The sequence below is a fragment of the Heterodontus francisci genome, chromosome 2 (genome assembly GCF_036365525.1).
Source record: "Heterodontus francisci isolate sHetFra1 chromosome 2, sHetFra1.hap1, whole genome shotgun sequence".
NCBI lineage: Eukaryota > Metazoa > Chordata > Chondrichthyes > Heterodontiformes > Heterodontidae > Heterodontus > Heterodontus francisci.
The window spans coordinates 46,908,946-46,935,590 of NC_090372.1; the positions used below are offsets into that span (position 1 = coordinate 46,908,946).

At 44.1% G+C, this 26,645-nt stretch overlaps 1 protein-coding gene across 1 annotated transcript; it reads right to left on the minus strand.

The window, feature by feature from the left end:
- On the minus strand, window positions 1-26,279 carry LOC137384235 (CD83 antigen-like). The gene is made up of 5 exons (XM_068057954.1): window positions 25,956-26,279; window positions 25,643-25,767; window positions 8,246-8,474; window positions 3,445-3,548; window positions 1-676 (listed from the first exon to the last, which is right to left on the minus strand). Exons 1-5 carry the CDS (start codon window positions 25,999-26,001, stop codon window positions 620-622), a joined length of 561 nt encoding a protein of 186 aa, XP_067914055.1. The 5' UTR covers window positions 26,002-26,279; the 3' UTR covers window positions 1-619.
- Window positions 26,280-26,645: the final 366 nt, after the last annotated feature.

Consider the following 26,645-nt stretch of genomic DNA (forward strand, 5'->3'; position numbering starts at 1 on the left):
AATGTTAACTCTGCTTCTCTCTCCACAGATGCTGCCAGACCTGTGAAGTATTTCCAGCATTTAGATTAGAGATACAGCACTGAAACAGGCCCTTCGGCCCACCGAGTCTGTGCCGACCATCAACCACCCATTTATACTAATCCTACACTAATCCCATATTCCTACCAAACATCCCCACCTGTCCCTATATTTCCCTACCACCTACCTATACTAGTGACAATTTATAATGGCCAATTTACCTACCAACCTGCAAGTCTTTTGGCTTGTGGGAGGAAACCGGAGCACCCGGAGAAAACCCACGCAGACACAGGGAGAACTTGCAAACTCCACACAGGCAGTACCCAGAATCGAACCCAGGTCCCTGGAGCTGTGAGGCTGCAGTGCTAACCACTGCGCCACTGTGCCGCTTGTTTTTACTACATTGGAAATGCACGTCAATCTGTAAAATAAAGATTAATAATCAGTTGTGTACAGCTCTGCTGAAAAGCTTACCAGCGAAACATTAACCTGTTTGTTTTCCTTTTTACAGTTTTTAACTGATCTATGTACTTCTAGCTTTTATTGTTTTTATTCATCATTATTAGGCATTTGGCAGTTCCCATGAGAAACATTGGGTAGCTTATGCATTGTTAAATTTCTTACAATCCAGGGGAACTTTATGGTTTCTTGCACATGTCTAGAGGGGGAAAATAAAAGAGAAGTTAGCATGATGATTAATTGTTACAAAGTTCAGACCTGCTCTAGATTTTCTCTTGGGTTCAGTCACTGGTCTCTCTTGTATGCAGATTCCACATTTCTCATCAGGAAGTTATGTTTACTGTCCAATATCTAGGCATATGATAGCATGACTGAGGGCCAAAATACTGAAATCCTTCCTCATTTCATGACTTAGATACCATACTCTGCATGTGCCATCTCTTAAATCTTCGAAAGGCAGACTGATTAGCGCTTTAGTAAGATGAGGCCAAATATTAAAATTGCCCAATTGATTTATTTTACCAATAAGTATAATGAACAAAGTAAAAATTACAATGAATTACTGCTTATTTCACAACGGCCCTCATAACAAATTAACAAGCATGCAATATTTCATCTGACCTGGGAAGTACTACCTTAAGATGTTCTCACTCCCTATACGTCTCCAATTTACTAGCTCTTCCCAATTCCCCAGCCCATGTGTTTCTTTGTCTTTTGCAAATGAAGAGCTTGACCTTTGACCCACTCTTAGCTCTCCATGTCTGAGACTTGGCCAATTAAACCAGATACTATTTCCTTGAGTGAAGGCTTCTATAAGCCATTCCTCTGCTGTTCCCAATTGAATAGGCCATCCCAACATAACTGGCATGAAAGGTCACTGGAAGTCTAACTGCACTTCCATTGTTTGAGACTGAAGTTGTAGGCAAGAAGTGCCACTTCATGAACTGGCCCATCAAAATATAATCCACATCCCTACCACTTAGCTGCTAAGGGGATTTTAATTCCTTGTGAGCTAAAATTGACTTATCATTTCTATATAAATCACAACAAAAACCATCAACGATGAATATCAAATTATCTTAAAACACAACAATAACATACAATGCAAAATATCTTTGATAGAGATCATTACACCAATGTTAATTCATTCATGCCGCTCCACAACTGGTACTAGAAGGTGATACTGATACTTTGCTGTCCCCATTCTTCCTGTGGGTGCATATCTTGTCCCTGTTTGCCAGGTATCAGAAATCTAATGTTTGAGACATCATAGAATGAACTCACATCCTGGCACTCTATGGTGTAGTGCACTGGATGTCAGCCATTTGGATTGCTGTTCTACCTTCTTTTTTAAAAAAATACTTATTGGAGTCTAATCATAAGTGTACTCCTTTGTTGTTATTTATGGAATAATTTTGAGTTCACGCTACTGGTGGGGAGCCACACTCACCAGTCATGCGCATGGCAAAAAATTGTAAGTGCAGTAGCCTTATTTTCTGTTCATTAAAATGTGCCTGCAATTTCCCAATATGTGCAACTGACAGGCATAGCTCCCATCTGCAAGTGAAAATTTGGAAAAAAATGTCTCTGTATGGTTTGCCTCCAAGTAACAAACCTTGTATTATCATCTGGTAATGTCATGAGGCTCCAATAGATGCAGGCCGCGTCATAGACAGAACTGTAATACTATGGCCTGCATTCTTTGATGCCACTAGCATCAGCCACTAGTTGGATGCCATACCAGCAATGCAACCTCATGAAATTAGCACCATTTTGCAATGAAATGCTTCTCAACTCTCTCTAGATATGTCTGGCCACCATCCCCAAAAAGTAATATTGATCCTATATTGTAAACTACAATTTCAGATTTACAGCAAATAAGGATTGAGAAGTAGCTCTGATTACAATATTCTAGAGACAAATTTTATAAATTATGTATCATCTTCTCTGTGACAACACATATGAAAATATCATAACACACCACACTGTGGGAAAGATAGTTTAAAAAATAAAATCTACTTGAAACCAGTTGCTTACAATGTGGAAATTATAATTATAATTAAATAAAAAATTATAATGCCGAAAAGTGTGAGGTGATTCACTTTGGAAGGAGTAACAGGAATGCAGAGTACTGGGCTAATGGGAAGATTCTTGGTAGTGTAGATGAACAGAGAGATCTTGGTGTCCAGGTACATAAATCCCTGAAAGTTGCCACCCAGGCTAATAGGGCTGTTAAGAAGGCATATGGTGTGTTAGTTTTTATTAGTAGGGGGATCGAGTTTCGGAGCCACGAGGTCATGCTGCAGCTGTACAAAACTCTGGTGCGGCCGCACCTGGAGTATTGCGTGCAGTTCTGGTCACCGCATTATAGGAAGGATGTGGAAGCTTTGGAAAGGGTGCAGAGGAGATTTACTAGGATGTTCCCTGGTATGGAGGGAAGGTCTTACGAGGAAAGGCTGAGGGACTTGAGGTTGTTTTCGTTAGAGAGAAGGAGGAGGAGAGGTGACTTAATAGAGACATATAAGATAATCAGAGGGTTAGATAGGGTGAATAGTGAGAGTCTTTTTCCTCGGATGGTGATGGCAAACATGAGGGGACATAGCTTTAAGTTGAGGGGTGATAGATATAGGACAGATGTCAGAGGTAGTTTCTTTACTCAGAGAGTAGTAGGGGCGTGGAACGCCCTGCCTGCAACAGTAGTAGACGCGCCAACTTTAAGGGCATTTAAGTGGTCATTGGATAGACATATGGATGAAAATGGAATAGTTTAGGTCAGATGGTTTCACAGGTCGGCGCAACATCGAGGGCCGAAGGGCCTGTACTGCGCTGTAATGTTCTATGTTCTTACAGTTATACTTATACATAAATTCTTTGTCCATTATAGTTTAGCATAAAAGTGGCTATATTTTAGTGAAAAAAAAACGAAACCATACTTGCTTTATAGTTCAATGTTCTCTGAATACTTACAATGGATACAAAAACCATATAAATTAAGAGTGCGGATCCTAGAATGGTCAAAACAATGGGCAAGATAGTCAACTGTCCTCCAAACTTTAATGGCTGAAAGATACCTGCATCAAAAGGTTGTATTGTCAGTCACAACATTCAATAGAAAGCAATTATCAAACAACAATTGGTAGAACTGCCTCTCCAACATCCAACAAAATGATACATCTTTGTGGGGGGCTTATTGTCTACTGAATAGTATCAGGCTATTCCTTGCTCACAAAATCAGAGATCACACACAGTTATTCAATGCTTGCTCTTGGGACTTGGTATGATCTGAAGATGATAGCTCATTTGAAATAAGTGATTACTTCTAGCGTAAACATTATGTTAAATCTGAAAATTCAGTCTCTAGTGTTGAAAATCACTGGCACAATTCACTGGCTGGCAGACAGCGTCCAATCTGAAGGTTACTGCTCAGTTATAATAAATGACGATATGGAATTATTTACCTTAAAGATACTTAATACACTTACAGGCCTACCACATGCCCCACAATCATTTTATTTTCCATAACTGCCACTTGGCTTAGTTGGTAACACCTAAATCAGAAGGTCTTGAATTCAAGCCCCACTATAGATAGTAGCATATAATCTAGGCTGACACTTCAGTGCAGTGCTGAGAGAGTGCTACATTGTCAGAAGTCCCTTGAAGAATCACAAAATGATACAGCACAGAAGGAGACCATTCGTCCCATTATGCCTGTGTCAGGTCTTTGAAAGAGCTATCCACTATTCTCAATGTCCTGCTCTTTCCCCACAGCCCTGAATATTTTTTCCACTTCAAATGTTTATCTGATTTTCTTTTGAAAGTTACTATTGAATCTACTTGCACCATCCGTTCAGGTAGTGCATTCCCGTTCACAGCAACTCACTACATATATTTCCACCACCCCCCTCCCCCACCCCGCTCATGTTGCTTCCAGTTCTTTTGCTAATTACTTTGTACCTGCGTCCTCTGATTACTGACCTTACTGCCAGTGCAAACAGCTTCTCCTTATTTACTCTATCAAAACCCTTCAGGATTTTGAACACTTGTATTAAAATTCTTCTCTGCTCGAAGCAGAACAACCCCAGTTTTTCTAGTCTTTCCAGGTAACTGAAGCTTTTCATCACTGGTACCAGTCTAGTAAATCTCTTTAAGGCCTTGACATCCTTCCTAAAGTGTAATGCCTAGAATTGGACACAATACTTCTGCTGAGGCCTAACAAGTGCTTTATAAAGAGTTAGCATAACATAGATGCTTTTGTACTCTATACCTCTATTTATAAAATCAAAAATCCCATAGCTTTTTAACAGCTTTCTCAATTTGTCCTGCCACTTTCACAAATTTGTGTACATACAGCCTCAGCTCTTTCTGTTCCTGCAACCCCTTTAAAATTGTACCATTTAGTTTATATTACCTCTTCTCATTTTTCCAATCAAAAAGAATCTCTTCAGACTTTTCTGTATTAAATTTCATCCGCCAAATGTCTGTCTATTTCACCAGCCTGTCCATGTCCTTTTGAAGCCTGTTATTATCCTCCTCCTTGTTTTTGAAATTTCTGAGTTTTATGTCATCTACAAACTTTGAAATTATGCCCTGTGTACAAAAGTCCAGGTCATTAATATGTATCAAAAAGAGCAGTAGTCCCAAAACCAACCTCTGGGAAACACCACTGCACACTTCCCTCCAGTCAGAAAAACAACCATTCACCTAAACTCTCTGTTTCCTGTCCCTTAATCAATTTCATAGCCAGGCAGTCACTGTCCCTTTAATCCATGGGCACCAATTTTTCTAACAAATCTATTACTGGCACTTTATCAAATACATTTTCTAAGTCCATATACAAACTATCAACTCTGTTACTTCATCAAAGAAGTCAAATCAAGTTGATCAAACACAACTTGCCTTTAACAAATTCACACTGGCTCTCATTAATAAATTCATATTTTCCAAGTGCCAAAAAAATTTGTCCCAGATTAATGTCTCTAACTTTACTGTAGTCATCAAGTTTATCCCTCTCCTATTTTTTTTGAACAGGGATGTAACATTTGCAACCCTCCAATCCTCTGGCACCACTCCCACATCTAAGGAAGATTGAAAGATTGTGTTCAAAGCCTCTGCAATTTTACCCTTGGAATTTTACCCATGGCAAGCAGGTGTGCTGGGGACGTGAAAGGTCGCCCAGCTGTAGCTACCGGCCTTTCCTCACCCCGGGTGGTGGGGAGGGGGCTTGGCAATCGGGCACAGGCTGCCCGATTGAGGGCCGCCCCCATCTCCCAACCCAACCCTGGGATCCAAGATGCCCTCCACCCCCCAAACGACCACCCTAGCCTCACCAGGGCATGACCAATTCCCCTGGTGAGGCAACCCAAACTTACCCTCAGTCCCGCCTCCTTGGTATCCTCCTCGGTCTGCTGGGCTGCAGTCCCAGCAGTGACCACCGCTCCCGGTGGCGCTGCTGAGACAAAGAGCTGCCGGCCCGCTGATTGGCTGGCAGCTCACTGAGACAGGACCTCCTCCCTCAAGTGGGTGGAAGTCTCGCCTCGGGCCAATTAAAGCCTGGGGATCCATAAAATATGCGACGGATCCCCAGGCTGGGCAGAAGCGGTTTCGGCACCGACATTTACATCGGAATCCGGCTCCCATCTGCCCACTGTAAAATTCCAGTCAATGTTTCAGATGAAAGATCACACAGACCTGAAACGTTAACACTGTTTTTCTCTCCACAGGTGCTACCTGACCTGCTGAGTATTTCCAGCATTTTCTGCTCTTTATTTCCTTTATCAGTTCTCCCTGTACTTTTTGTAGTCAGCTTGGTTCTCTACTGAGTTATGAACCCAATATTTATCATGAACCTCCTTTTTCAGTTTCATATTAATCTCTGTATTGTTATTCATCCAGTGGGTCCCAGCTTTGAATGCCCTTTCTTTCCCCTCGAAGGACAATGCTCTTTGAAAACCTCCCAATGCTCATTTACTGTTTCAACTCATTGAAATTAGCCTTCTTCCAGTTGATTTTTCCTAGTTCTTTTCCATAACTACTCGGAACCTAATGATATTTTGATCGTGGTTTCCTAAATGCTCTCCCACGGAAACATGCTCAACTCGCCCCACTTCATTCTCCAGAACCAAATCTAGCACTGCTTCTCTCCTTGTTGGGTTGGAAACATACTAATAAAGAAATTCTCTTGTACACATTTAAGGAATTGCTCCCACTCTTTACCCTTTCGACGGCTTTTAGACCAGTCTATATTAGGATAAATGAAGTCCCCGTTATCATTACTCTATATTTTCGCATTTTTCTGTAATTTGCATCCAAATTTGCTCCTCTATCTCCTTCCCACTATTTGTTGGCCTATTGTATACATCCAGCCATGTAATAGTTCCTCTATTGTTCCTTAATTCTAACCAAATAGATTCTTTGAACCCTCAAGCACATCTTACTGTTCTAATAATGTACCAGTATCTTGTATCAATGCTGCCACACCCCTCTTTTTTTCCCTTCCCCATCTTTGCTGAATCAATTGTAGCCAGGAATATTAAGTGCTCAATCATCCCCATGTTTGAGCTAGATTTCTGTTATGGCCACTGTATTATAGTTAGTCATGTGACTCAACTGGTCTGACCATGTCTGTTTGTGTATTCGGCCATCTTAGCAGTTAACCTGGAATGCTAGCTTCTCCACCTTCAAGGCATGGTAATCAAAAGTCCATTGTGGATTAAACTGGAGCAGGGAGTGGCCCCTCTGTCCTTTCTAAGTACTGTCAGTTACTATGCAAATGTCTTTCCAGTCAAGGGTCGGGTGTTTGTTTTTAAACACGTAACAGTTTAAAAATCAATGTTCATGTGGCAAAATTAATGTGTCTCATTCTTGGCAGGTGGGGGCCTGCATGACACTGTGCTCAAATTGACTGCCACGTTTCCTACATTACAACGGTGACTAAATTTCAAAAGTACTTCATTAGATGTAAATGCTTTGGGAAGTGCTGAAAGGCGCTATATAAATGGAAGTCTTACTTTTTTCCATTTCTCACTACCCTCCTCCCCATTACCAAGTCACTAAATTGTTGCTAGTTTATGTTGCTATTTATCAGAAAATTTATTTACAAACATTGGGCGGCACAGTGGCGCAGTGGTTAGCACTGCAGCCTCACAGCTCCAGCGACCTGGGTTCAATTCTGGGTACTGCCTGTGTGGAGTTTGCAAGTTCTCCCTGTGTCTGCGTGGGTTTTCTCCGGGTGCTCCGGTTTCCTCCCACAAGCCAAAAGACTTGCAGGTTGGTAGGTAAATTGGCCATTATAAATTGCCCCTAGTATAGGTAGGTGGTAGGGAAATATAGGGACAGGTGGGGATGTGGTAGGAATATTGGGATTAGTGTAGGATTAGTATAAATGGGTGGTTGATGGTCGGCACAGACTCGGTGGGCCGAAGGGCCTGTTTCAGTGCTGTATCTCTAAACTAAACTAAACTAAATTTGTGCCTAACACCTTTGCAGAAGGACCATCAGCAGTACAAGATGAAAGCCCACCACCTTCTTGGGCAGTAGAGTTGGCAATAAATGTGGCCTTGCCAGCACTGCCCACATCCAAAGAACAAAGGTTTTTAAAAGATATGCAATACTGTGGATTATTTTGAAATCTTAAATTATCACATAATATTGTCTAAATCTTTAAAATGTCATGAAGATCAGGCAACTGATGATAAATGCAAAAGTTGCGAAAACTACAAGTCAGGACAGGACTACTTAGTAACACAGCAACAATAATATATATACTGACCCTCTTCTCGGAGTCCCACATCTGCCTGTTTGTTTCGTTCTCCAAGCGGCGCCCATAAGGAACACTGGTATGTTCCAAAGTCTTCATTGGAAACATTGTGAATAGTCAAGAAATAGGGACGGGCAGAAGCTAACTCAACCGATCCATTGAAACCCAGATACTTCCTGGTAATATTCTCTTGGAAATCCTTTCGCACAATTCCTGTTAAACCAACTCCATCATCATCTACCTGTAAAAGTAAAACAATTAATATAACTGGAAATTCGATGGAAACGCTAACAAAAAAAAGGCTTTTGAATATTTGGAAGCCAGTAACTACAGTGCAGAGACTGTCAACATTTAATGCACTTGTATCAAATTCCTCTCTCCATTATTTTAACATTATGTTCTTAAAGTAGCCCATGGATAGATAGTTGAAGAATGGGCAGCAGAGGGCAGGATTAAGTGAAAGTTTTTTGATAGTCAAAATGTACTAGTGGTGTATCCAGGGGCCTGTGCTGAGGCCATGTGAGTAATTTTAACTTAACTCACACAGCCAGAATCAGATTGAGTAACCATTTTACATTCCGCCCAATTTTATTTTCCATTGAAGGAATAGAAGGCCAAGAACAGATCCTTGGGAGATTGTGGTGACAAACTTTAGGAATCAGAGTACCATTTAATAAAAACACAAGTTCAATCAACATAAACCACTGCATTCAAAATAATGCAGTGTACATTGCATGGAATGTTAATCTTGTTCTTATAGATGAGCATTTAATTAAGCAATACCACAGATCTGATATGCCCTACCCTACTAACCTGAAAAATACATTTGGTCTTGACCTGCTCTGTGCAACACGACTGGAGACTGATATGTTTTTAATATGTATTTTCTCAAATTGCATTAAATTTCCAAACATTGCAATATAGTTAGTGTTAGCAGTAAGAAATTAAAATTGTTAATAGTGGACAGATGTCGGAAAATAATTCTGGAGGAAAAACAGTCCAACTCCAGCATCCCATTTTCAGCAATTAGTAGTGCGTTGCTGAGAGATAAATTGATCAATTGGGTGCAAACTGATCATGCACCAAGCCAGTTAAATAGCATTTTGATTCCATTTATTGAAAATGCCTGGAAGGGAAATCTCCCATATCACACAATCAATCTACAATAAGTCAAACACAGCTAGATTTGGCAAGTTTTACTGAGGTCATTGTATTCCAGTGCTATTTATAGTAAACTAAATTGGAATGATTTTAACTTGCCAAACTTGTTAATGGGGCAGAAACAGCCTCAAAATGGGTTCAGTAGATTTACCGCCCCGATAACACCAACTTTCTGACCACCATATTGACAGGAGCCTACCGAAAGGCTATCAAAGCATATGTCCATATCAGACAGCAGGCCCCTTTTAATGTGACGTATATAGGACCCCGATTGCTTTTTATGTAACTAGATAGAATGTGTGTCTTGCACTCTACAACCCACTTTTACTGCCAATACAGCTGAAGAGGCCTTGAAAAGTAAGTTTCAAATTATACTTGAGGGGCTGGGAGCAGCAGGAGTCCACTGCAAGTGTCATAAAAAAAATCTGGGATACTGCAGCCCTGGGCTTCTCCCTATGTTGGCAATCGTCTCAGATTTATCTTGCTGCAATATTGCGCTGGCCTGAATTCATAATGCTACATCAGATTGCCCATTTGGGACAAGTAGTTCGCAGGTTCTATTTAATAGGGCTGCATATAATGACACTACAAGTCCTTTTTATTTATTTATTTAGAGATACAGCACTGAAACAGACCCTTCGGCCCACCGAGTCTGTGCCGACCATCAACCACTCATTTATACTAATCCTACACTAATTCCATATTCCTACCACATCCCCACCTGTCCCTATATTTCCCTATCAATAACCTATACTAGGGACAATTTATAATGGCCAATTTACCTATCAACCTGCAAGTCTTTGGCATGTGGGAGGAAACCGGAGTACCCGGAGGAAACCCACGCAGACACAGGGAGAACTTGCAAACACACAGGCAGTACCCAGAATTGAATCCGGGTCGCTGGAGCTGTGAGGCTGTGGTGGTAACCACTGCGCCACTGTGCCGCAGTTGTTAATTGGGAGAGAACTGAAGACAAGCAAAGGACTAATAGTGAAGAATGAATTTCAGGCACAAATTCAACTTGAGTCCTAGCCAGAATGGAGACGATTGCGTAATTCGCTCCGTCATTCATGCCACGAGACTACACTGCTGTATGTAACTGTAATTGATTTTGTGCATTATGTAACTATCTTCCACTCATTGCATTTTGTTGGAGAAATAATCCTGCTCTACTCTGGAGACTCTGCTGTAGTTTAATCATGGGTTTGGAATATCTGAAATAAAACCACAAGTCCTCTGCACCTAAAGGTCATTGGCTGACAGTGGTGTCAACGTCCCCTCCATGCTTCAGCACGCCAGCTAGCATTTCCTGTAACTGTAGGGTAGCATAGGGAACCACATAGTCACTCTGCAATGGCACTGGACCGCCGCCTGATGGGGGTGGGCCGGACTCCTGTCACTGGCAGCACATCAGTCTTGGTGGACCTGGTGCCTTGGGAGCTGGCCAACTCCCGCTGCACTGGATCCCGTCATCGGACTCTTTCCCCTCTTCATCCCAGTCTATACCACCTTCTGGCGCCATGAGACAAACCATACCCCTTGTATTTGATAATGCTAGAGTTAGCTTCCGAATCTCTTCCCTACAGGATCCATGGTCACCCTCTTCGTAGGCCCGACTCTGAGCTACCCTGTAAGCTGCCTTAACATCTTTCAATCACCCCTCAGCCTTGCCAGCCCTCTCCAGATTCCTGGTACTTTCTTCACGTTGTACCTGGCACTCTCTCCTACTCTCCATAACCCAACACTGTAAATACTCAATTGCACTTCTTGAAGTCTCCTCCTGCGCTTTTCTCTCCTGCCTTTCACTGCTTAAATCTGCCACCAGTTGATCCGGCACGGCTTCTCTATCACCTGCTCTGTTCTCTAATTCCACCTTTTCCTCCTGTACCTGCTTGTGTTTCTCTGTTAAAATCTGAATCTGCCTTTGCATATACAGTAGCCAGACAGCCTTTTCCTTTTGATTTCTTGTGTGTGCTACTACCCGCCCGTTCCATTGCCAGCTCCTCCGGACAGTCAGCACACATCAGTTTCTGCACCCATGATGCAGAAAAGTTTAACTTGCTTCCCACATACTTGGATATCCTATCCCCCATTGAGGATTTTTTGCCCTTGGTCCCGTCCATAATTTGTCCTTGACCTTAAAGCCCCTTTGTGGTCGCCAATTATGTAAGAGGTCCCTTTCCCCTCTGACTGATGATTCTTGACTTTAGGATTTTATAAAGGACAAATTGCACGGACACGGTTGGGCTGAACCACAAATTTCTTTATTTTAAAAAAACAACATCCCTCCTAAAACCCTGTTACAAAGACCTCTAATCTAAAGGACACCACGCAACACCTTGATTGGTTAGTCCGATTTAAATCCCTCCACGATTTAACCTCGGCAATCACCCAAACACAAGTCACCATGACTTATAAAAGAAACCTTTTGAAAAACCACAGGCAAAACCCCAAATTCACTCAATTCGAAACCCAAACCCTCCCAGGATTTGGTTGCTGCACTTGTTTTAAAACTCTTAGCCCCAAATACCCCTTGGATTTGGCTGATCACTTACAATCCCTCCCCGCAGTTGGTCCTTCCGGTGCAAATTGTAGGTCCATGAGCCAGGTTGACCGTTCCTGACCCTCCTTCTCAACTGCAGCACCCACAGAACAAACCCCTTCAAGATTTGACTGAAAAAACTTACAATCACCCACATGGCTGGTCGTTGCCAATGTTGATTGTAGACCTGGACCTGAGAAGACCAGTCCCTGTCCTTCTTCACATAACTGCAGCGCCAAACCCTTCGATCTTGTCCCTTTTATGATGCTCCTTATCCACCTATGGCAAACGTGTGAAGCAGAATGCAGACTGGTTTCAATCTCACTTCGAAGAGCTGGAATCTGTCATAGCTGCTAAGCGCATTGCACTGTTGAAGTACAAGAAAGCCCCCAGCGAGTTAACATCCGTAGCACTTAAAGCAGCCAGAAGCGCTGCACAAAGAACAACCAGGCGTCTCGCAAATGACTACTGGCAACACCTATGCAGTCATATTCAGCTGGCCTCCGACACCGGAAACATCAGAGGAATGTATGATGGCATTAAGAGAGCTTTTGGGCCAACCATCAAGAAGATCGCCCCCATCAAATTTAAATCAGGGGACACAATCACTGAGCAACGCAAGCAAATGGACCGCTGGGTGAAGCACTACCTAGAACTATACTCCAGGGAAAATGTTGTCACTGAGACCACCCTCAATGCAGCCCAGTCTCTGCTAGTCATGGTTGAGCTGGACGTACAGCCAACAAAACCGGAACTCAGTGATGCCATTGATTCTCCAGCCAGCGGAAAAGCCCCTGGGAAGGATGGCATTACCCCTGAAATAATCAAGAGTGCCAAGCCTGCTATACTTTCAGCACTCTACGAACTGCTTTGCCTGTGCTGGGACAAGGGAGCAGTACCACAGGACATGCGCGATGCCAATATTATCACCCTCTACAAGAACAAGGGTGACCGCGGTGGAACCTCCCTGCTCAGCATTGTGGGGAAAGTCTTCGCTCGAGTCACTTTAAACAGGCTCCAGAGCTGGCTGAGCATGTCTACCCTGAGGCACAGTGTGGCTTTCGAGCAGAGAGATCCACCACTGACATGCTGTTCTCCCTTCGCCAGCTACAGGAGAAATGCCGCGAACAATAGATGCCCCTCTACGTTGCTTTCATTGATCTCACCAAAGCCTTTGACCTCGTCAGCAGACGTGATCGCATCAGACTTCCCAGGGGCTTTTCTGCTGGCTAGAGAATCAATGGCATCACTGAGTTCCGGTTTTGTTGACTGTACGTACAGCTCATCCATGACTAGCAGAGGCTGGGCTGCATTGAGGGCGGTGGTCCACCAAAGCTACTAAGTATCATCAGCTCATTCCATGACAATATGAAAGGCACAATTCAGCATAGTGGCGCCACATCAGACCCCTTTCATATCCTGAGTGTTGTGAAACAGGGCTGTGTTCTCGCACCTACACTGTTTGGGATCTTCTTCTCACTGCTGCTGTCACATGCGTTCAAGTCTTCAGAAGAAGGAATTTTCCTCCACACAAGTTCAGGTGGCAGGTTGTTCAACCTTGCCCGTCTAAGAGCGAAGACCAAAGTGCGGAAAGTCGTCATCAGGGAACTCCTCTTTGCTGACGATGCTGCATTAACATCTCACACTGAAGAGTGTCGGCAGAGACTTGTCGACAGGATTGCGGCTGCCTGCAACGAATTTGGCCTAACCATCAGCCTCAAGAAAACGAACATCATGGGACAGGACGTCAGAAATGCTCCATCCATCAATATCGGCGACCACGCTCTGGAAGTAGTACAAGAGTTCATCTACCTAGGCTCAACTATCACCAGTAACCTGTCTCTTGATGCAGAAATCAACAAGCGCATGGGAAAGGCTTCCACTGCTATGTCCAGACTGGCCAACAGAGTGTGGGAAAATAGCGCACTGATACGGAACACAAAGTCCGGGTGTATCAAGCCTGTTTCCTCAGTACCTTGCTCTATGGCAGCGAGGCCTGGACAACGTATGTCAGCCAAGAGCGACGTCTCAATTCATTCCATCTTTGTTGCCTCCGGAGAATCCTTGGCATCAGGTGGCAGGACCGTATCTCCAACACAGAAGTCCTCGAGGCGGCCAACATCCCCAGCATATACACCCTACTGAGCCAGTGGCGCTTGAGATGGCTTGGCCATGTGAGCCGCATAGAAGATGGCAGGATCCCCAACGACACATTGTACAGCGAGCTCGTCACTGGTATCAGACCCACCGGCCGTCCATGTCTCCGCTTTAAAGATGTCTGTAAACACGACATGAAGTCCTGTGACATTGATCACAAGTCGTGGGAGTCATTTGCCAGCGACCGCCAGAGCTGGCGGGCAGCCATAAAGACGGGGCTAAAGTGTGGCAAGTCAAAGAGACTTAGCAGTTGGCAGGAAAAAAGACAGAAGCGCAAGGGGAGAGCCAACTGTGTAACAACCCTGACAACCAATTTTATCTGCAGCATTTGTGCAAGAGTCTGTCACTCTAGAATTGGCCTTTATAGCCATTCCAGGCGCTTCACAAACCACTGACCACCTCCAGGCGCTTCCCCATTGTCTCTCGAGACAAGGAGGCCAAAGAAGAAGATTGTCCTGTAAACTGAAACGAAAAACAAAAAGGCAAAACATGGGAAAATGATTAAGAAGGGGTTTTGATAATGGATTCTGATGTATAGATAGTGATTTGGCTGCGGCTCACAATTCTTGTAACGCAACAGAAGATTTCCTCGGAGGCAATATCTCTTGTAAAAAAAAGATATTAAAGGGGGGGGATGTGGGATCAGACTCCCCCCCCCCCCCCCAAACTGGGCTTGGTGGCGTATGGGGAAGGAACCCCAACCCCTACGGACTCTAGTACTGTGAATAAGATCTGAACCTTAACACAAAGCACACTGAGACAGGCTGCATTCCGATGAGTCAATTTTCAAACATCCCAACATCACAACAGAACGGATACTGTTAAAGGACTGGAATTTGGGACATTATCATAACAGTGACACAGCATAACTGCCATCATGTTAAGTGATTGGAGAGGCCATTCCTCCAACTAACTGGCCCCAGAGCACAGCATTCACTTCTGTCAAGACAGGAGAGAAACCTTTCATGGATATTAGCTTTGGAGCCTGGATTACCTCACCTTGGTGGAGTTCATTGTTCCCGGTCAGGGAAATCACATCAGCACTAAATGGATCTGTCTGGACCAGGCAGGTAACAGAGGAAAGAGATTAAAGGGTGCTAAGTGCTGACCATTCGGCAGGATGACTTCAGGAGATGTGATTATGATATTTCGATAAGGAGCATCATAAAAGGGACAGGATCGAAGGGTTTGGCGCTGCAGTTATGTGAAGAAGGACAGGTCTTATCAGGTCCAGGCCTACAATCAACATTGGTAACGACCAGCCGTGTGGGTGATTGTAAGTTTTTTCAGTCAAATCTTGAAGGGGTTTGTTCTGTGGGTGCTGCAGTTGAGAAGGAGGGTCAGGAACGGTCAACCTGGCTCATGGACCTACAATTTGCACCGGAAGGACCAACTGCGGGGAGGGATTGTAAGTGATCAGCCAAATCCAAGGGGTATTTGGGGCTAAGAGTTTTAAAACAATTTTTAATGTAGCAACCAAATCCTGGGAGGGTTTGGGTTTCGAATTGAGTGAATTTGGGGTTTTGCCCGTGGTTCTTCAAAAGGTTTATTTTCTAAGTCATGGTGACTTGTGTTTGGGTGATCGCCGAGGTTAAATCGTGGAGGGATTTAAATCGGACTAACCAATCAAGGTGTTGCGTGGTGTCCTTTAGATTAGAGGTCTTTGTAACAGGGTTTTAGGAGGGATGTTGTTTTTTATAAATAAAGAAATTTGTGGTTCAGCCCAACCGTGTCCGTGCAATTTGTCCTTTATAAAATCCTAAAGTCAAGAATCATCAGAGAGGGGGGAAATGGATCTCTTACAGCTAGGCTACTAAGATAATTGTTTGGTGTTGGGTATTGAGGCTAGTAAAGTGTTAATGAGACCCTGGCAGCAAGCTGGGGATGAATATCAGACATATACAGGAGGGGGCAGTGAATTGTTGGATGTGCCTTGGAATGTGGTGAACACATAATGCAGGGTCATTATCTACTGAGAGGCAGGATAATGGGCACCTCTCAGGGGCGAGGAGTGTAATGTTTTCTTGCTAGGGAGACAGGTTTTGTGTCTTTGTCAGGCAAATCCCCCACCTGCCAAGACTGAGGCACACATGATTTTGCCACATGAATATTAAAACTTAAAAATTGCAAGCCCCTGACTGGAAAGACATTTGCATAGTAACCGACAGTGTTGGAACAATGGGGACCCAGTCGTTGCTTTCCCAATACGCAGAAGAAGTGGTTAGACCATTTTTGGTCACATGACTGACTGACTGTTGGAAGTTTTGAATTTGAACTTCCAACAGAGGATTTGAACTTGGAAAGCTGTGTGCTCCCGGTTGGACCAGAACCTCCTCTCCAGTCCTGCCTGCGTCCATCTCTTTACCACAGAACTGAATCTTGTGAAAACACGTGAACCTCAAAGAGTGAAAAGTCTCCTATGTGAACAAGGTTTAAGAAGAACACTGGGCCCCGACGGACAGCAAGACTACCTACAATTAAGTGAGCTTGAAGCCAGTAAACAAGAAACTCCTGATATTGCCTCAATCCCCTCTACTACATTTTCTTCCTCTTTTCTGTCCCTATTTGCATGTGTGTATCGCATGTGCATGCTAGCGTGGGCACATCATATATAGGTAGGCGTTAACCATATTAGAGGTTAAGTTTAAGTTTTAATAAAATTTCATCTTTCTTATTTAAACCTCAGAAAATCTGTGTGAATTGGTTTCTTTGTCTTATAATTGGAAAGCTGTGAACAAGGATTCACAAAGGGGGGTGGGGGGGAGCTCAAAACACAGTGTGTTTAAAAATAAAACCCGGTTACAATAAGACCTGTATGATTGGATGGTGGGATTTTGGTTGTAAGTCAGTGATTGGTAAATGGATTTGGTAGTTTTGGATCCACAGCGAAGGTATAAAAATAGATAATTGTGTTATGCGCATTGAAGCTGCAGTTGCCTGGCCTCTTCATGTGAGGTTGATTCTGTACTCTGAAGAAAAAGGCTTTCACTTGAAAAGTATGGTGTGTGTGACTATTTCAACATGTTCACCCCAGCATCTGAGAAAGGAATGAAGTCAGCACATCAAATTACAAAAAGGTTTTCAGTTACTTTAGAATATAATGATGCTCATAGAATCACAGAATCGTTACAGTGTAGAAGGAGGCTATCGGTTCATCGTGTCCGCACTGGCTCTCTTTCATAGAATCTTGCAGCACAAAAGTAGGCCATTTGGACCATCTCACCTGTGCTGGCTGTTTGAAAGAGCTGTTCAATTTAGTCCCACATCCTACTTTTTTCCTCATAACTCTTGCAAATTAGTCCTCTTCAAGTATATGTCCAATTCCTTTTGAAAATTCCAATGAAATCTGATTCCACCAGCCTTTCAGGTAGTATGTTCCAGATCTGAACCCTCTGTGTGAAGAAATTTCTGTTCATTTTACCTCTGGTCCTTCTGCCAATTATTCTAAATCTATGACCTCTGGTTACTGACGCACTTGCCAGAAAAACAATTTGATTAACTCCCCATCTCCCCTTAACTTTCTCTGCTCTAAGGAGAACAATCCCAGCTTTTCCACATAACTGAAGTTCCTCATCCTTGGTTTCGTCCTGGTAAATCCTCACTGTACCTTCTCCAAGACCTTGACATCCTGCTTGAGATGTGGTGCCCAGAATTGTTCACAATACTCCAGCTGATGCCTAACCAGAAATTTGTAACGGTTTAGCATGACCACTTTGCTTTTGTATTCAATTCCCTGATCTCATATGCTTTCTTAACCATCTTATAACTTGTCCTGCCACTTTCAAAAATTTGTGAATATGCACCCCCAGGTCCTTCTGCTCTTGCAGCTCCTCAAAATAACACAATTAGATTTTACGGCCTCTACACGTTTTATCTCCCAAAGTGCATCACTTCACACTTCTCTGCATTAAATTTCACCTCTCACATGCCTGCCTATTTTGCCAGTCTGTCTATGTCCTCCCGAAGTCTGCTACGATCCTGCTTGCTATTTACTATGTTGCCAAATTTTGTATCATCCGAAAACATCAAAATTGTACTCCATATACCCAACATTTATATACAGAAAAGCAACAGTCCCAATACCGATCCCTGGGCAACACCACTGCATACTTCTCTCCAGTCAGAAAAACATCTGTTCACTACCACTCTATGCCTCCTATCCTTTACATACTCAAGCTACCACTGTCCCTTTAATACCATGTGCTTCTATTTTTCATATGAATGTTATGTGGTACTTTATCAAATGCCTTTTAAAGTCCATAAGTACAAGATTTACTGTACTACCTTCAGCAACCCTGTCTGTTATTTCATCAAAGAACTTGATCAGGTTATTCAGGCAAATTTGCCTTTAACAAATCAGTGCTGGCTATCCATATAAACCCATGCATCTCCAAGTGAGAATTAATTTTGTCACTGACATTGGTCTAGAATTTTTAGAATCATCGAAGGTTTAAGGCACAGCAACAGGCCACTTGGCCCATTGTGTCTGTGCCGGCCAAAAAACGATCCACCTATTCTAATCCCACTTTCCAGCATTTGGTACCTAGCTCTGCAGCTTACAGCACTTGAGGTGCATATCCAGACTCCTTTTGAATGAGTTGAGGGTTTCTTTCTCAACTACCCTTTCAGGCAGTGAGTTCCAGAACATCGCCATCCTCTGGGTGAAAAAGCTTTTCCCTCATCTCCCCTCTAATTTTTCTGCTAATCATTTTAAATCTATGCCCCCTCATCACTGACCTCCCTGCTAAGGTGAATAGACCCTTCACCTCCAATCTATCCAGGCCCCTCAAAATGTTGTATATTTCAATCAGATCTGCCCTCAGCCTTCTCTGTTCCAAGGAGAACAACCCCAGCCTATCCAATCTTCCCTCATAGCTGCATTTTTCCAGTCCTGCCGACATTCTCGTCAATCTCCTCTGTACCCTCTCTAGTGCAATTACATCCTTTCTGTAATGAGGTGACCAGAACTGCACGCAGTACTCAAGTTGTGGCCTGACCAATAAGTTACACAGTTCCAGCATAACCTCCCTGCTCTTGTATGCTATTCCTCAGCTAATAAAGAGAAGGATTCCATATGCCTTCTTAACTAACTTATCGACCTGTCCTGCTACCTTCAGGCATATATGGACATTCACTCCAAGGTCCCTTACTTCCTCTACACTTCTCAGTATTTTCCCATTAATCATGTATTCCTTTGCCTTGTTTGACCCCCCCCAAATGCATTACCTCACACTTCTCCAGGTTGAATTCCATTTGCCACTTTTCTGCCCATCTGACCAGACCATCAATATCTTCCTGCAGCCTACAGCTATCCACCACATGGCTAATCTTTGTGTCGTCCGCAAACTTCTTGATCATGCCCTCTACATTTATATCCAAATCGTTAATATACATCACAAAATGTAGGGGAACCAGTACTGAGCCCCGCGGAACGCCACTGGAAACAGCCCTGATGTTCATCCTAGCACTGATGTTATACTGATTCGTCTGTATTTAATAGGTTTATCCCTCTCCCCTTTTTCGAATATGGGTGTAACATTTGCAATCTTCCTGTCCTCTGTTCGACTCCCATAGCCAAGGAAGACGAAAGATTTCTTGTTTATTCATTTATGTGATGTGGTGATCTCTCACAAGACCAACATTTATTGCCTATCCCTAATTGTCCTAGAGAAGGAGGTGGTGAACCACTGCGGTCCATGTAGGTACACCCACAGTGCTGTTAGGGAGGGAGTACCAGGATTTTGGTCCAGCAACACTGAAGGAATGCAATATAGTTCTAAGACAGGATGGTTTGTGACTTGAAGAACTTGCAGGTGATGGTGTTTCCACGCACCTGCTGTCCTTGTTCTTCTAGGCAGTAAAGGTCGCGGGTTTGGAAGATGTTGTTGAAGCAGCCTTGGAAACTTGCTGCAGTGCGTCTTGCAGATGGTACATACTGCTGCCAAAGTGTGCCGGTGATGTAGGGAATGAATGTTTAAGATGGTGGACTGAGTGTCAAACAAGCAGGCTGCTTTGTCCTGGATGGTGTCAAGCTGCTTCAGGGTTGTTTGAGCTGCAGTCATCCAGGCAAGTTGGCAGGGGGGGGGTGGTGGTGGTTACAGGGGCTAATTCCATCACACTCCTGACTTGTGCCACCTAGATGGTGGGCAGGCTCTGGGGAGTCAGGTGAGTTACTTGTTGTGGAATTCCTAGTCTCTGACCAGTGACTTTTTAAACTTTGAGTGATTTCAACCTATTTGGCAACTCTTTTCTATTTATTTTAATCCTACACAATATCTCTAATCCTCCTCCTCTACTGGGCCAGTAACTTCATCCTGGTCTGTTGTGAAGATAGATACAATGTACTCATTCAGTACCCTCTGCCTCCACAAGATTTCCTTTCTTGTCCTTTACCAGCCCCACCATTCCTCTAACTATTCTGCCACTTTTTACATGTTTCGAAAAGATTTTTGGGTTCCCTTTTATGTTGCCTGCTAATTTTTTCCTCATACTCTCTTTGCCCTTCTTACAACCCTTTGCAATTTCCCCTTGCACTCTGCCTGGTTTTTGATCAAATTCTGTACCTAGCATTTGTCAAACCTCCTTTTTATTTATTTATTTTTATTCATTCATGGGATGTAGGCGTCACTGGCCAGGCCAGCATTTAATGCCCATCCTTAATTGCCCTTGAGAAGGTGGTGGTGAGCTGCCTTCTTGAACTGCTGCAGTCCATGTGGGGTAGGTACACCCACAGTGCTGTTACGAAGGGAGTTCCAGAATTTTGGCCCAGCGACAGTGAAGGAACGGCGATATAGTTCCAAGTCAGGATGGTGTGTGACTTGGAGGGGAACTTGCAGGTGGTGGTGCTCCCATGTATTTGCTGCCCTTGTCCTTCTAGTTGGTAGAGGTCGCGGGTTTGGAAGGTGCTGTCTAAGAAGCCTTGGTGCATTGCTGCAGTGCATCTTGTAGATGGTACACACTGCTGCCACTGTGTGTTGGTGGTGGAGGGAGTGAATGTTTGTAGATGGGGTGCCAATCAAGCGGGCTGCTTTGTCCTGGATGGTGTCGAGCTTCTTGAGTGTTGTTGGAGCTGCACCCATCCAGGCAAGTGAAGAGTATTCCATCACACTCCTGGCTTGTGCCTTGTAGATGGTGGACAGGCTTTGGGGAGTCAGGAGGTGAGTTACTCGCTGCAGGATTCCTAGCCTCTGACCTGCTCTTGTAGCCACGGTATTTATATGGCTACTCCAGTTCAGTTTCTGGTCAATGGTAGCCCCTAGGATGTTGATAATGGGGGATTCAGCGATGGTAATGCCATTGAATGTCAAGGGGAGATGGTTAGATTCTCTCTTGTCGGAGATGGTCATTGCCTGGCACTTGTGTGGCGCCAATGTTACTTGCCACTTATCAGCCCAAGCCTGGATATTGTCCAGGTCTTGCTGCATTTCTACACGGACTGCTTCAGTATCTGAGGTGTCACAAATGGTGCTGAACATTGTGCAATCATCAGCGAACATCCCCACTTCTGACCTTATGATTGCAGGAAGGTCATTGATGAAGCAGCTGAAGATAGTTGGGCCTCCGACACTACCCTGAGGAACTCCTGCAGTGATGTCCTGGAGCTCAGATGATTGACCTCCAACAACCACAACCATCTTCCTTTGTGCTAGGCATGACTCCAGCCAGTGGAGGGTTTTCCCCCTGATTCCCATTGACCTCAGTTTTGCTAGGGCTCTATGATGCCATGATACTCGGTCAAATGCTGCCTTGATGTCAAGGGCAGTCACTCTCACCTCATCTCTTGAGTTCAGCTCTCTTGTCCATGTTTGAACCAAGGCTGTAATGAGGTCAGGAGCTGAGTGGCCCTGGCGGAACCCAAACTGAGCGTCACTGAGCAGGTTATTGCTAAGCAAGTGCCGCTTGATGGCACTGTTGATGACACCTTCCATCACTTTACTGATGATTGAGAGTAAGCCGATAGGGCGGTAATTGGCCGGGTTGGACTTGTTCTGCTTTTTGTGTACAGGACATATCTGGGCAATTTTCCACATTGCAGGGTAGATGCCAGTGTTGTAGCTGTACTGAAACAGCTTGGCTAGGGGTGCAGCAAGTTCTGGAGCACAGGTCTTCAGTACTATTGCCGGAATATTGTCAGGGCCCATAGCCTTTGCAGTATCCAGTGCCTTCAGTCGTTTCTTGATATCACGCGGAGTGAATTGAATAGGCTGAAGTCTGGCATTTGTGATGCTGGGGACTTCAGGAGGAGGCCGAGATGGATCATCAACTCGGCACTTCTGGCTGAAGATTGTTGCAAATGCTTCAGCGTTATCTTTCGCAGTGATGTGCTGGGCTCCCCCATCATTGAGAATGGGGATATTTGTGGAGCCACCTCCTCCAGTTAGTTGTTTCATTGTCCACCACCATTCACGGCTGGATGTGGCAGGACTGCAGAACTTAGATCTGATCCGTTGGTTATGGGATCGCTTAACTCTGTCTATTGCATGCTGCTTACGCAGTTTGGCATGCAAGTAGTCCTGGGTTGTAACTTAACCAGGTTGACACCTCATTTTGAGGTATGCCTGGTGCTGCTCTTGGTATGCCCTCCTGCACTCTTCATTGAACCAGGGTTGGTCTCTTGGCTTGATGGTAATGGTAGAGTGGGGGATATGCCGGGCCATGGGGTTACAGATTGTGGTTGAGTACAATTCTGCTGCTGCTGATGGCCCACAGCACCTCATGGATGCCCAATTTTGCATTGCTCGATCTGTTCAAAATCTATCCCATTTAGCATGGTGATAGTGTCACACAACACGATGAAGGGTATCCTCAATGTGAAGGCGGGATTTTGTCTCCACAAGGACTGTGCGGTGGTCACTCCTTCTGTCATGGACAGAAGCATCTGCGGCAGGCAGACTGGTGAGGACGAGGTCAAGTATGTTTTTCCCTTGTGTTGGTTCCCCCACCACCTGCCGCAGACCCAGTCTAGCAGCTATGTCCTTTAGGACTCGGCTAGCTCGGTCAGTAGTGGTGCTACCGAGCCACTCTTGGTGCTGGACATTGACGTCCCCCACCCAGAGTACATTTTGTGCCCTTGCCACCCTCAGTGCTTCCTCCAAGTGGTGCTCAACATGGATGAGTACTGAGTCATCAGCTGAGGGAGGGCGGTAGGTGGTAATCAGTAGGAGGTTACCTTGCCCATGTTTGACCTGATGCCATGAGACTTCATGGGGTCCGGAGTCGATGTTGAGGACTCCCAGGGCAACTCCCTCCCTACTGTATACCACTGTGCCACCACCTCTGGTGGGTCTGTCCTGCCGGTGGGACAGGACATACCCGGGGATGGTGATGGCAGTGTCTGGGACATTGTCTGTAAGGTATGATTCCGTGAGTATGACTATGTCAGGCTGTTGCTTGACGAGTCTGTGGGACAGCTCTCCCAACTTTGGCACAAGCCCCCAGATGTTAGTAAGGAGGACTTTGCAGGGTCGACAGGGCTGGGTTTGCCGTTGTCGTTTCCGGTGCCTAGGTCGATGCCGGGTAGTCCAACCCGTTTCATTCTTTTTTATTGACTTTGTAGTGGTTAGGTAGAACTCAGTGGCTTGCTAGGTCATTTCAGAGGGCATGTAAGAGTTAACCACATTGCTGTGGGTCTGGAGTCACATGTAGGCCAGAACAGGTAAGGACAGAAGATTTCCTTCCCTAAAGGACATTAGTGAACCAGATGGGTTTTTACAACAATCGACAATGGTTTCATGGCCATCATTAGACTAGCTTTTAATTCCAGATTTATTAAATTCAAATTCCACCTTCTGCTGTGGTGGGATTCGAACCTATGTCCCCAGAGAGATACCCTGGGTCTCTGGGTTACTCGTCCAGCGATAATAGCACTACACCACCGCCTATGTTTCATTTTAACCTTGATTTTCTTCATCATCAATGGAGTTCTGGTTTTGGTTGCCCATCTTTCCTCGCACTGGTAATCTGCTTGGTTTGTACCTGAATTATCTCTACCCTGAAGGTCTGCTATTGCTCATTTAATGTTTTTCTGGTCAATCTTAGTTTCCAGTCCACCTGTGCTAGCTCCTTTCTCAAATCCAGTTGGGGATTTTCACTATAGATATTCCTTTGTCCTGTTCCATAACTACTTAATGCCTAATTACATGATCTCAATTACCCATATGTTCTCTCACTGAAACACCCTCCAGTTGCATTCAGTTCTATTTCATTCCCCCAGAAATAGATCCATCTCTGCTTCATTCCTTGTTGGGTTAGAAATGTGCCAATTAAGAAGGTGCTCTTAGGAATTCTTCACCTTCTTTGCCTTGTACTCTGTCCCCGTTCCCTCTCCTCCCCAGGCTATATAAGGGTAATCCCCTATTACTACTCTGAATTTTTTAAATTTCTCTGAAATTTGCCTACAGGTTTGTTCTTCTATCTCCTTCTCACTGAGTCTATAGTAAATACCCAGCAATATATCAGCTTCTTTTCTGTCTCTGAACTCTACCCAAATAGATTCACTCTTTGAACCCATAGTATATTGTCCCTCTGTTGAACTGCAATATTATCCTTGATCGATATTGCCACTCTCTCCTGTCTTTTCCCCTTCTCTATCCCTCCTGAAAACACTGTAGTTAGGAATGTTTAGTTTCCATTCTTGCCCTTCTTTAAGCCAGGTCTCCCTCCCTATAGCTACGAAATCATACCCCTCATATGATAATCTGCACCTGTAACTCATCAACCTTATTTGTAACACAAAAACACACATATTCTAGTCTGCCTTGCTTTTTTACCTCCTACTACTTCCTGTCTTTCTGCACTACTCTTGGCATCGTTGCCATTTGCCTCCCCTAGTTTCCTGTGCATCTCGTCTCTCTGCTGCTACGTCCTGGTGCCCTCCCCATAGCACTAGTTAACCTCCCTACACGGACATTTATCCCAGCCCTGCTCAGCTACCACCTGTTCGGTTTGGGCAAGTCCCTCCTGTCTCAGATTGTGGTCTGGTTTTTTTGGATTACTTGGGGTAAATGTTTGTCTTCACTACATGGGCAGTAACCCGGAACAGGGGTATCACCTGCCTATTATAGAACCCATCCAATTTTCAACTCCATTCGATAACAGTCAAGTAACCCCCTCAACTACACGATCAGCCATGCGGAGACGACAATTTCTGGCCATGACTTAGTTGTTCTAGCTCCACCAGCTGGCGTGGCGAAAATCTCGTAAACGTTACGGAAGTGAAGCAGCTCGAAAGGAATTTCCCCAATTTACTACCATATGTTTTTTCCTGGTACACCACATTTTATTTCCATGTTCCATCTGACAAACAACAATTGGTATTTATATAGCACATAATAAATAGGCTAGCAAAAAATAATAGATTAAATTTTGATGTTTTGACTCAACACTGATATTACACATGTTTGGAATTAATTATATCTCCATCTAGTTATAGGCCCTGTATCCTGTGAGTTTAAACGACGACTTGTGTTTATGTAGCACCTAGTAAAACATCCCAAGGCGCTTCACATGAACGTTATCAGAGAAAATTTGACGCTAACACATATCTTCACCTTGTACCAGCTGATCGCTCTATACTGGATTCCAAGTGTCGGCTCAGCTTGACAGGGCAACATTGCTGCTTCTCCACATTTTACAACAACTTTTCGGGTGGATACCACGCCCACAAACAGCAGGCCTACAAAAGAAGGAATATCGAAAATGACGGACATAAACTCATTGTCAAATGCTGCTACTCGCCGAAAAACAGCAGACGTTCAAAAATGCATAATATACTGAACTAAAAGTGGATTCATGGTTCAATCAGTTTCGAATTCACCAAGGCATAAAGCGCAGCCATTTTCTTAACCAGAATAAAACACTTACTTTGAAGAACCAGGAGAGAACCAGGATGTTGCACATGGTGAAACATCGTCTTTCAGACGAAGTGTTAAAGTACCATGTGGAGAAGCAGTAAGTTTCTTGCCCGATCGCGCTGAAACTCAGGCCTCCCGAGACAACTGCCAACGGTTGGGGTGGCTCATTTCCTGTTCACGGCGCGAAAATAAACCCCGAAAGGCGGTAAAATTCAATATTTCCCCAACAGCTAACAACGAATTTCATCCCGTTGTTTTTTTATTATTGAATGAAGATTCGGTGTTTTCTCGAAGGGAAAGTCTCCAGTGCCCGACTAGAATTAGTTATGATTTGCGGAGATATTTATTTTTGTTGCGTGAGGCGGTGCTGCGGTGCGCACCGCGCGGCGCAAACTTTCATTCATTGCTCAGGGGCCGGGGGTGGGGAACTTCTTCATTGTGGAGAGGGGTTGGACGGAGGAGGTTGTAGGTCATGTTGCTCTTGTTGTTGGTTTGGGGTAAGTATATAAAGTGGGCTCTCCAACTTTACTGTTGGGTTTTAATAAAGCGTTAAAGGTCCCCCACCCCCAGGTAAAAGTGAGTGGAAACAGTTTGCTTCTCCGTAGATTAGCTCTTCTGCGTGATTTTTTTCCACTTTGTTTCATCATCAGGCGAGCTTTATCGTTAATTGTCACAACAGTTCGCAGGTAGTTTGCCTCTA

Excerpts from the sequence above, each read along its gene's own strand:
- LOC137384235 (XM_068057954.1), bottom strand. The coding sequence starts at position 26,001 with ATGTTTCACCATGTGCAACATCCTGGTTCTCTCCTGGTTCTTCAAA. Across the intron at positions 25,768-25,955 it reads TTCTCTCCTGGTTCTTCAAA|GCCTGCTGTTTGTGGGCGTG; the intron begins GTAAGTGTTTTA and ends CTTCTTTTGTAG. Across the intron at positions 677-3,444 it reads ATATGGTTTTTGTATCCATT|ACATGTGCAAGAAACCATAA; the intron begins GTAAGTATTCAG and ends TTCCCCCTCTAG.